The sequence below is a fragment of the Oreochromis aureus genome, linkage group 8 (genome assembly GCF_013358895.1).
Source record: "Oreochromis aureus strain Israel breed Guangdong linkage group 8, ZZ_aureus, whole genome shotgun sequence".
Taxonomy (NCBI): Eukaryota; Metazoa; Chordata; class Actinopteri; order Cichliformes; family Cichlidae; genus Oreochromis; species Oreochromis aureus.
Window position 1 is genome coordinate 15,524,615 of NC_052949.1, and position 11,571 is coordinate 15,536,185.

The 11,571-nt window shown below is 42.1% G+C and overlaps 1 protein-coding gene across 1 annotated transcript; it reads left to right on the top strand.

The window, feature by feature from the left end:
* Positions 1-11,372, top strand: pde6c (phosphodiesterase 6C, cGMP-specific, cone, alpha prime). Its single transcript, XM_039616154.1, has 22 exons — positions 1-789; positions 1,352-1,504; positions 2,332-2,421; positions 2,549-2,689; positions 2,784-2,858; positions 2,966-3,030; positions 3,888-3,954; positions 4,183-4,230; positions 4,325-4,474; positions 4,770-4,913; positions 5,250-5,315; positions 5,438-5,593; positions 6,098-6,205; positions 6,302-6,411; positions 6,496-6,583; positions 6,672-6,772; positions 6,887-6,994; positions 7,164-7,227; positions 7,584-7,658; positions 7,784-7,867; positions 8,970-9,123; positions 9,205-11,372. The coding sequence occupies exons 1-22, from the start codon at positions 322-324 to the stop codon at positions 9,261-9,263; spliced, it is 2,574 nt and encodes an 857-aa protein (XP_039472088.1). The 5' UTR covers positions 1-321; the 3' UTR covers positions 9,264-11,372.
* The last annotated feature ends 199 nt before the right edge of the window (positions 11,373-11,571 follow it).

Here is an 11,571-nt window from a genome sequence, read left to right on the forward strand (position 1 = left end):
TTTGCGGCCTAAGGATGCTTAAAGCAGGAGGTTTAATGTCATGACGTCACGTTAATTAGCGCCACTCTGATCCTTTCAGCCTCTTAGCCGCATTCTGCCCTGTTCTGTCTGTCGGTTGCCACGAGATGCGTTACTCCCTTTGGGGACCGTGGAGGAGGATGCACGGAGGCTCAAACGGACACTATTGATCCATCCACCCCTGCAGGCCCCAGCACAGCTCCTACCCTCCAACTTGGCACTTTTTTCCCTGCAGGTGATGCTTTTTTAAAAGAAACAAAAAGAAAAAAGGGGGGGACTCTGGCATAAAAAAAGAAAGAAAAAATGGCAGATAAGGATAGTGTGGAAAAATATCTGGAAAACAACCCGCAGTTCGCAAAAGAGTACTTTGATAAGAAGCTGCGCGCTGAAGCTCTCACCGCCGCCTTTTCGGCCAACGTGGACATCAAAGACACCGCTTCCTTCAAGGATGTTAACGCCGTGCAAGAAGCCGCCATCATTTTCGAGCTCATCAAGGAGCTGCAGAAGCCGGGGAACATGGAGCAGTCCCTCCACAAAGTGCTGCAGAGAGTGGCCCTCATCATACAGGCTGACAGGCTCAGTTACTACGCCTGTCGAGGCAGAAACGGAACACTTGAGCTGGCCACCAGCCTCTTTGACGTGACTCCGACCTCCAAGTATGAGGCTAACCTGGTCGATCCGCAGACCGAAATCGTGTTTCCTCTGGAGATCGGTGTTGTCGGTTTCACCGCCACCTCCAAAAAACCGCACAATGTTCCTGATGTGTCAAAGGTGAGGAGTTGTGAAGTTTTGTGATAAAATCAATAAATAAATAAATGAAACAAACTCAAAGCAAAAGTAATAATCTAGGTTAAAAATAAATAAATAAAATATTTCTTTCTTTTTTTTTTAATAAAGGCTTTCATGCAGAAATCAGCTACTATAAAAAAGAGGCAATATCATAGTTTGTTTCCTACATTTATATTCATCTTCCCTGTATTATTTATATTTAATAAGGGTCCTGCTATAGTAAATACTGAAATAAGCTAATAACAGAGAGGTAACATATATTTTTCACATCGTGCCATGTATTTTCTAAACCAGGTAAATATCAGAATTATTTGTCATGTGTCTGCATCAACTGCAAAAATGTGCCTGCAGCATTGATCGTCTTCATCTTCTAACTAAAGACATTTACTAATTATATAAAAAATGTAATTTAGTTGTTTGTTTGAAAATTAAAAGTTTTGGTAGTTGATGAACATATGAAAATTTCATGGCCTTTGTAGTTTCAAATAAATAGTTTGGTTTAATAAGACGTGCTGTAAGTTATTTGCTTTTTCTCTCCACTCAGAATCCAAAGTTCTCCGACTTTGTGGACAAACAGACTGGATACAAGACCAAATGCATGATGACCTTCCCTCTGATGGCTGAAAAAGAGTGCCTTGGAGTCATCATGGCGCTAAACAAAATAGGAGCAGAGCATTTCACTCCAGAAGATGAGGCGGTAAGGATACAAGCTTAAGTGTGTATATATATACATATATATGGGTTTATCCCTAATGGCTTTCAGCGTGTGGCATTACATAATGATATTAGAGTGTCATCAAACGATTATTACGCCCTCTTTGTCTTAACGTCTAAACTGCATCTTATTTGGCAGTAATTGTGTTAAACACATGCGTAGTTGCTCTTCTTTTACTTTCAAAACCCTGCGCTGAAGCCATTTGAACTGTGCGGCTAAATAAAGGTTATTGGCGTAATTACATCTTACCAGTGGGGTGCAAAACACTCCAATTATGTCAGTGGGAGCCAATCAGACCTGAGTGACTCGGTGCGATTGCTTTCGAGCATTGACGTTTAAGTAAGGCATAAAGATTTAAGTATGATTCTGTTATCTCTGTAGTCTGCATCAGAGACCATTCACTGCTGCCTCTGAAGCCATACGCTCACAATGAGGCACAATTACTGAAAGATTAAACTGGGTCAGAAGGAAATTGTGTTTTTTTTACAGACTCTTGGGAGTCTGGCGATAGTGTCTGGTAACAGTGATGATTTTCAGAAGGAGAGAATTGGTTGATGATGTGCAGGGCAAAGCCTTTAACTCCTAAGATGAAAATCTTGCACCTTACAAACGTAATTTCCAGCATTTAAGAAAAAAAAACCACACGCACTTAGGATCAAAGTGAAATGAGATTTCACCTGCTTTCTATCATATTATTCCTACACAGCTACCGTTATGCGCCAAATCGTGTTGCGACGTTGCGCTGTTGCAGTAAAGGTTCTCATGTGTCACAGCTTTGAACCTGCTGTCTAATCTGATTTGGTCCTTAGCTCTTCCACAAGTACATGAACTTTGCTCAAGTCGTCGCCCTGCAGCACTACACAGCCTACATGTGGAATGTGGAATCCAGGAGAAGTCAGGTAAACCCAACTGTGCCGTGTGTTCAGTCTAAAATCACTGATGATTCTGTCTCCTTTAAAATCTGTATTTAAAGAAAAAACAAAAATAAGCATTTCCCCCACATGCTTTCCTGCATTCTGACTTTAGGTGCTGCTCTGGTCAGCCAGTAAAGTGTTTGAGGAGTTGACAGACATTGAGAGACAGTTCCACAAAGCACTGTACACCGTAAGGACCTATCTACAGTGTGAAAGATACTCAGTGGGTCTGTTGGACATGACCAAAGAGAAGGTTGGTTTTGCAGAATTGATTCAGTTATGCAGTTAGGTAGCTGCACACATAAATAACCCGATGCAGTCATTTCCTGGGTTTTATTTTCCTCCAGGAATTTTATGATGAATGGCCGGTGAAACTTGGAGATGTGGAACCTTATAAAGGACCCAAAACACCAGACGGCAGGGTAAGACGTTCATTTATATCTTCATTAAATCAGCTCTCTTTTTCCATGTGGCATTTTTACCTAATTACATTTTTTTGCAAAGATCATCAGGTTTGCTTTTTGTACAGGAAATCAACTTTTACAAGATCATTGACTACCTCCTGGAAGGCAAAGAAGAAATCAAAGTCATACCGTGAGCAACACCGGCTACATACAGATGCACTCAAACATTTCATTCCAATATACAACATAAAAGCAGACCAAAGTGCACTTCCCAAAAACGCTGACTTTAAGTAAGTAATTTTCTGCTCTTTATCACTTCTTCTCCTTCTCGCCTGTCAGCTCTGGCATCACTACATTACCCAAAATGAATAAAAAAAATAAAAATAAAGTCACCAACGAGGAGCCTATAGAGAGTTTATAGAGCTCCTCTTGGCACAGCAGTGCGTTAGGATCATGATATTCATTTGTAATTTAATTAGTAATTTAACAACAAGTCAAACTACTAATTAAATTGAGTACAATTACTTTAATAAACAATTTGATTACATGTGAATTTTCCTGGTAATTGTGTTGCATAAGTGCAAACTACAACTTTAAATCGACTGGAATCTGGTCAGATAAAACTTACTTGATTCAGTTTACCGCAAGAATGAATTATTTTAAGAAATAAACATTTTATTTTTATATTTCAGTTGCATTTTACTCAAAATTATTACCTCATGTTTATGGGGGCAAATAATTTTTTTCAAGTATGTGTCCTTGACTTGAAATTGAGAACATTATAAATTTTTCAAAATAAAAGTCCTAGTTAGTCCATGTACAAAATGGTCAAAATTGCAGGTAGTCAGTACATTTTAAAATACATGAAGCAGTCATGCTTGTCCACATTAATCTTCTATTTAGATCAGAAGTAATTGGGGGAGGGTCTGATGAATGTTATTTGAAGACTAACAAGATGTATATGAGTAAGTGTTCTTTGAAAGAGTCCCCACTGTTTAATATGCTTCTCACTCAAATTCACCTTGCTGTGTGTGCTCCTTTTTGCAGTGGTCCCCCAGCCGATCACTGGGCTTTGGTTAGTGGCCTACCAACCTATGTGGCAGAGAATGGCTTTGTAAGTACACTTTCTTTTTAGCTGAGTTACCAAAACTAGCAAAGAATGAAAGTAACTTGTGTACCCATCAACAACTGATGAAGTCTGATTAAAAACCAATTGTGCATATAACTGGTGCATTTATGTGGAATACAATCTGCAAACTTTAAAGGCCACATGCAACAATCAAAGATAGATTGATAAAAACTGTTGATACATGTGAAAATATTTCTTTGTGACTGCTTGCAGATTTGCAACATGATGAATGTGGCTGCAGATGACTACTTCACTTTCCAGGTGTGGGACTTTTTCCTCTCTTTGTGCTTGGATGGTTAACGCACATTAACGCAAACAACATAGAACGTATAAAACGCATTGCCGTGTCTTTCAGAAAGAGGCTGTGGATGAGACGGGGTTTGTCATCAAAAACGTCCTGTCGCTGCCCATCGTCAACAAGAAGGAAGAAATCGTGGGCATCGCCACGTTCTTCAACAGGAAAGACGGCAAACCGTTCGATGAACATGACGAACAGATCACTGAGGTTGGTGTCCTCTCTCGCCCTCGTTTTATGCCCCGTGACCCTCACACACAATGTCATGTTGTTGTTTGTGTGTAGAACTTTAACGCTCCTTCTCTGTAGCAGAAAATTGCATGAATTTGCATGTTGGCTGTATTACTACGCATATATTACATGAGGGAAAGTGTCCAGACATATCTGCAGCATGTAATGAGGTTTTTACAGGAGTTTGATGTAAATCAGGGTTATGCGGGGGTCACAGCTCAGTAGATCCTGCTTCTTTTTTCTCATGCTTTCTTGATCTCGTTGTTTGCACCAGGCCCTGACACAGTTCCTCGGCTGGTCAGTGCTGAACTGTGACACCTATGACAAGCTGAACCGTATGGAGTGGAGGAAGGATATCGCCCAGGAGATGCTCATGTACCAGACCACATGTACCACGGATGAGCTGCAGTCCATTCTGGTTAGCGTCACCTTGCCTTTTTCTTTCCCGAAACTTACCTCTGACCTCTCAGCATTTGTTCGAGAAGCAATTTAAGCAGGAATTTAAAGTAGTCAAAGGGTAATGCACTGTGAAAAGCTTATGGAGTAGCAGTCCTACATTACCAGCTATTAGAGGACTGATAGGAGGTCTAATGGATGATATATCCACTTGGCAAGAGAAGATTTGACAAGAGTTTACAAGGGTACTTCTGGGAGTAGTTGTCTGAAATCTCTGAAAGTATAGCGTAATGACAATGTGACGCATGGATGCAATGTAAATGTCAGCTGAAATGATTGTTCTCTCGTTTACAACCAGAACACCAAGGAGAAGTTTGATGCCGAGCCTGAAGACTGCGACCAGAAAGAGATGTACAAACTGCTGGTGAGCTGCTCATCAGTCAATCATTTCATTTAGTTTGAACCAAAATAAAGCTGGTCCACGAGAAAGACACTGTAAGTATTTCAGAGAATAATCCACGGATGTCCTTCTGTGTTCCTGTTCAGAGAGCAAACATCCCACCGGCAGACAACGTCAACGGCGAGAATCTGTACCTGTTCTCCTTCAGCGACTTCCCCGTGACAGAGTTCGACCTCATCAAAGCCGGCATTCGCATGTTCTTCGAACTCGGAGTCGTCGAGAAGTTTAAAGTTCCCGCAGAAGTGAGTCGTATAATCAGACGCTTGCTTTGATAAACCTGTTCAAACGAGACGCGCTCGAACTGCTCTCTCAGTTCTTTTATCATTTCTCAACGTGGCGTTCTTGTCCTTAAATGCTCCCGAAGCAAAGTTCTGATGCAAACATAAAGATGATCATCATGTTCCAAATCCTTTGGAACTTAAAACTGCTGCTATTTTATTAATAAGGAGAGAAGAGACGAGCCTTGGGGACACAGAATGTTCATGGCATCATCTGTGAATCTCTTTTGGCAACAGGCAAGCTGCCATGGCTCTGTTTCACTGGGAACAAAGAAGTGGATGCGATCCTTAATTAGACTGTCGAAGCGTGCCATGCTGTACTGCAGTTACAAATATGAGTGATTTTCTGTAGTGTAGCTGTAGGGCAAGAGTGGCTTTCCTTAGGCGTGGAAAGAAAGTGCACCAGCTATACAATTTCCTCTCCTTTTTGCTTTGTTTTTAAATCCGAACCCTCCCTTCCCCCCTCAGACGCTGACCAGGTGGATGTACACCGTGAGGAAGGGTTATCGTGCCATTACCTACCACAACTGGAGGCACGGTTTCAACGTAGGCCACACTATGTTCTGCCTGCTGCAGGTAAGGCCTGCACAACATCCAGTTCTTGCTACATAGATTAAGCATGAGCCTTTTAAACTTATCTAAGCTCTTATTTGACTCTTTCTTCTACTACAGACAGGAAAACTGAGGAAATACTACACTGATCTCGATGCCTTTGCCATGGTGGCTGCTGCTTTCTGCCATGATATCGACCACAGAGGAACCAACAACCTCTACCAGACAAAGCAAGTCAAACCGACTCTTTTATGAACGTGTTTGGCAATATATGGACCCGTGTCTAAACAGTGTCTTTTTCCCCCCCCCTGTAGGAGTGCATCTCCTCTGGCCAGACTTCATGGCTCCTCCATCATGGAGAGACACCATTTGGAGTACAGCAAGACTCTAATGGGGGAGGAGGTACGGCATTTTCTTCTTGTCCAGTAATTTCAGTTGTGATATTTAAAAAGGAAAAACACAAGCATTTGATCACTGTGATCTCCCGCAGAGCTTGAACATCTTCTGCAACCTCCAGAAGCGTCAGTTTGAGAATGTGCAGCACTTGTTCGACGTCTGCATCATCGCCACAGATCTGGCGCTTTACTTCAAGTAGGTTTGCTGCCACAGTTAATGCGAGACGTAAAAGAACGGCTAGTCGAAGACGTGATCGCAAAAGCTGTAAAAAAGCAGCCCAGTTTATGTGACCTGTTTCTCTTCACACAGAAAGAGAACCATGTTCCAGAACATCGTGAATGCCACGGAGCCAATGACAGACGAAAAAGAGGCCACGGCTTATGTTTCCAACAACCCCATCAGGAAGGAAATCGTCATGTATGTAAAGTGATTTAACGCGCTGAGAAACGTCTGTCCAGTTGACTTTAGAAACTATGTTTGAGGAGATTTCTGAGACAGCAGGCCACGGCAAATAATCAGCGTGTTGCATGTGCTGTTTTTTTTTTTTCTTTGTCCCTCTGACTGTGTGTCTGTCTCACACCTTCAGGGCCATGATGATGACAGGTTGTGACTTGTCAGCCATCACCAAGCCCTGGGAGGTACAGAGCAAGGTGGGTGACCTTTACAGCGCTGACATGGCCTGATTTCAAAATATCAAGTGAAGTTCACAAGAAAATAAAAACTCACACTAGTACGGGAAGAAATAAGCTATTTGTGTTATTCTGTTTGATATCAGTAAAAAAGTTCCATATTTATAGCTGCTAGAAGACATCCTGACCTGGTCCGGTGAAATCCCATGTGTAGTTTGAAGAGTACTGAAAATAACTGATAATGCTGGAGAATGGACTGAAGGAGTAAAATACATCCGCCTTATTTCCGCGGTGCTCGTGCTGTACTTCCGCCACTGCGTGCCTTTTATTTCCCTGCATCATGCTTTGTTCTGTTTGTCGCCCTGTTTTGTCTGCAGGTGGCTCTGATGGTGGCTGCTGAGTTCTGGGAACAGGGCGATTTGGAGAGAACTGTTTTGGACCAGCAACCAATTGTAAGAGCTGCACCCCCTCCTGTGGCTTTCTTCTTGTCCGTTCATGTTTTTTGGGTTTTTTTAGCATTGCAGAGCAACTGTTTGACCCTCTTTCACCTGAAAACTCTTCCTCTTGTCTCTCTCAGCCCATGATGGACAGAAACTGTGCCGAACAGCTCCCCAAGATGCAGTGTGGTTTCATCGACTTTGTGTGCTCATTTGTGTACAAGGTGAAAACTTTTTTTTTATTTTTACACTGTGCCGCCCTGCCAAACGATGACTAGTGGAGGCTGGTAGTGAAACAGATAAGAAAGGAAGGTCTATGTTGCAATAGTTTATCTGTATTTTTAAACAAGCGCCAACACTACTGCAACTGTGTAATCCTACTGTGAGGGGCCTTTAAGAAAGGCAGAGCCAAACAAAAATAACTTAGCACAGTCATTATCCTTACTCGGAGCCTTTACAGTGTTTCCAAGGCAATAATATTTATTTTCAAGCCCTCCTGAACCGCTCAATGAAAAGCCGGGTGTAAGTGTTCCCATATTTCATAAATAATAATTAGAACAGAGAGGACTCTGTGGTGATGAAGCTGAACATTCGATACAACAAAACGTCACTGCACAGCGCAGGAGCAAAAACATTCGTGGTGACTGCAAACTGGCAATTTCACACGCAAAGTCGTTATTAGCTTTACAGAAAGCAGCGCAGAGGCATCAACCATCTTAGGTTGTGTAACAGGATGTATTGAGATTACCTGTTGAGCCCAGAAGGAAGGTCAGCTACACGACAGGTGAACAAATTTAAAGAAACTACAGGACCTTTGACCCCTCCCCTCCCTGTACAGTGAGTTGCTTTGGTACTCGGTGGGGCCACCATGCTGGCGTGGTTTGGCTCTGTTTGTCTCCTGAGAGAAGAGACACAGGCATGTTCTGAGTGATCACCTTTGGGATTTTCCTAATCATGGCACAAAGAAACAAAGGACTCCGTCTGCACCTGATCAGTAAATTTATAGCAGGCGTCCTTCAGATACCCAGCATGCTCTCTGGTTCTGACTTTAAGCCCAGCCATTTCTTTCTCGGTTCAAGTTTGGGCATCAGTTCTACATCACTGGAAAGCGTGTATAAGAAATTTGTGTTGCTGTTAATTTGTCACCAGATGGTATTTACACTAGAATAAACACATAGGCTAGATCCATGAATCTGCTGTCCTTGCAGGCCGGTGCTGTGAGAGGCAGAACATATTAGTGCAAGAGGGAGAAAAAACTCCATTCTTCCAGTTATTATATAACATAAGTAACACATACTTACATTTCATTTCTTTTTCTTTTTCCAGGAATTCGCAAGGTTCCACAAAGAGATCCAGCCCATGTTTGACGGCCTGAACAATAACAGGGCACACTGGAACGAGCTGGCTGAGGTATACAACGCCAAGATGAAGGCCATTGAGGATGAGAAGAAGAGACTAGAAGAAGAGGAAGCCAAGAAAGGTAAGAATATCTTTGTGCGATCATTAATCTGTTGGCTTGACAGAAGAGTTCATCTTTCTTTTTTCTTCTTTGTATATTTAGCTGGTGGTGGTGGTGGCGGCAGCGAAGGAGGGAAATCAAAGACGTGCACCATCTGTTAAGTTCCACCAGCGCTTGGATCTGAACTGATACAGTCTGTTTAGGACTAATCTACACAACACTAGTCTTTCCTGGTCCGAAAGCTCATCTCATCGAAGCTTTTTCCTCGGTGTGGTCTCGCCTACACCGGTATAGTTCTGGTTATTCGCTGTTCACATTCATGTAGTCCGGTCCAGCCCTGTATGGTCTAGTCTGGTTCCGTGTAGCCTGCCAGGTCTGGTCTGCACTGCAGTCTGGAATAGACCCACCTAACCTTTTCTTCAAGGAGGGAAGAGTCAGAGACTTCACCGCGAAGTAAAGCTGGAAGAGAAGCTGTCCGACTTTGAAAGCACGACACGTTTGAATCTTCGTCCTTCCTGCTGAACAATGTTGTGGACATTTTTAATGACAAATCATACCGTCGCAAAAGTTCTGTAGTATTAACCAAAAATATTTCTGACATGTTTTAAAAGTGTGGCTGAATAATCTTAAATATTCAGGAAGGAAAAACTAATTATGCGTAGTTCAGATAGTGTGCAGCGTGTGGGGAGTACACATGCCAAAGCATGTACAGTGCTGCAGTAGACAATTCAGAGAGCGCTCCTGTTGGCAGTCAGTTAACACGCAGTATATTTTAATACTGTAGGTTGCACAACGCACTTAGCTGCTGCTATTTTGACAGTGGCAGACCTGATAAAGGGAGGGAGGGAGGGCAGGCTGGGACACGTAACGTCATGGCTACGGACCTGAGGAAAGGGGCTAAAGGAAATGTGTGAAATGAATTCCTTCACATAGGAAAGCTGCAATCTGAGGGATCTGTTAATGCTTTAGTGGCAATACCAAAAGCAAGGACTGATGTCTCTTACCTCAAAAGGCACTAAGAAGCTGTGTGAAGGTGTATGTATTTTAATATGCAACTCTATCTATATATACTTATATTTTTTTGGGATTCTTTGAGTATTTTGTACTTGGACTGTCTTGGAAGGAGGATGGAGGGGAGCTTTGAAAGAGGACAAATTTGCACTAGAATCACATCCAGACGTCGAGTCTGTGTTTTGAACTTGCGAACCTTTATCGTCAGCTTTGATGAATTCCTCTGAGCTGTGCTGAACTGGGAAAAGACACAGTTTTACTACACGGGTATTAAGATCGAACTTACAATTTCTTATCGATTCCATTTAAAAGTCTTTTTAAATGTGAATGATTTCACATGTTTATAGTTTATGGCATAGGAATTGTAAAATGTAAATTGTATAAACTTAATGAAAGTTGTAAAGGCAACTTTTGCTTCTTGTAAGCGGGCGAACGTTGCAGTAGATCTACCTCTTCTGTAAGAGGATTTGATTGCCAGCCAGTGTTTGCGATCCACACAGCTTTAAATAACCGTCTTACTGAGGAGGTAAAAAAAAAAGGCTTATCATATGTATGTGCAGAGACTTGTGTTTGTGAAGATGCAGCTAGAGCATCATTGATTGTACGGTCGTACAGGCCAAAGTCCTCTGCTTCTTTCTTCATTGATGCAACCGTGAGACAAATAAGGCAATAACTGCTCAACTCAGTGTAAATCTATGCCACCCACGTAAACCCAAATTGAACCGATCTGGTCAGAAAACATCAGAGTTTACAGTGCAAGCAGAGTGCACTTTCTTGTTAGCGCTGCGGCTGTGGCTTTCACCTTCCTATTACGCAATGTCTCCTCTAATCAATGGGGCATCAATCAGAGCCACTCGATCCTATCAGAAGGGCTTTGGAAGTACCTGGAAACTACCTTGTCTGCTGCTTGAGGTGAAGCGAGGAGCCGTTGTAATACCCGGATCCAAAACTGTGCAAAAAAAACAAACATTTACAGAATGTGAGAGATATGTTTCAGTGATTTCATAATCTTATCTTGCTGCACACATTTTATATGAAATCTTACACCATCAGTTCTGTCTCCAGTTATATAAAAAAAAAAAACAGCCCTTTGGCTTTTCCTTTGGATCCTTTGTGTGACACAAAAAAAGCACTATATACTTTCTACTTAATCCATCAACTGTCAATCAGACATTAGAACTATCATTTGATGTATGAAATGACCTCTGTATGAGTCATGAGATGTAATATGTGTAAGCAAATAAAGGATATTATGGATGCAAAAGAGTAAAGAGCATCGCTTTTTCGGGCTTGAAAATAGGACAGCACGTGCAGAGGCGACGCTTTCTCTCTTCTTCGTAAGTTGAGTTATGCACATTAAAGTTAAACACAGGCAGAGAGCGAACCTGAGATCCTCTGGGCTTAGCTGCGACAGTGCTCGTCGGAAAGCCATATATCACCGGGGGATCTTAGAGGCTC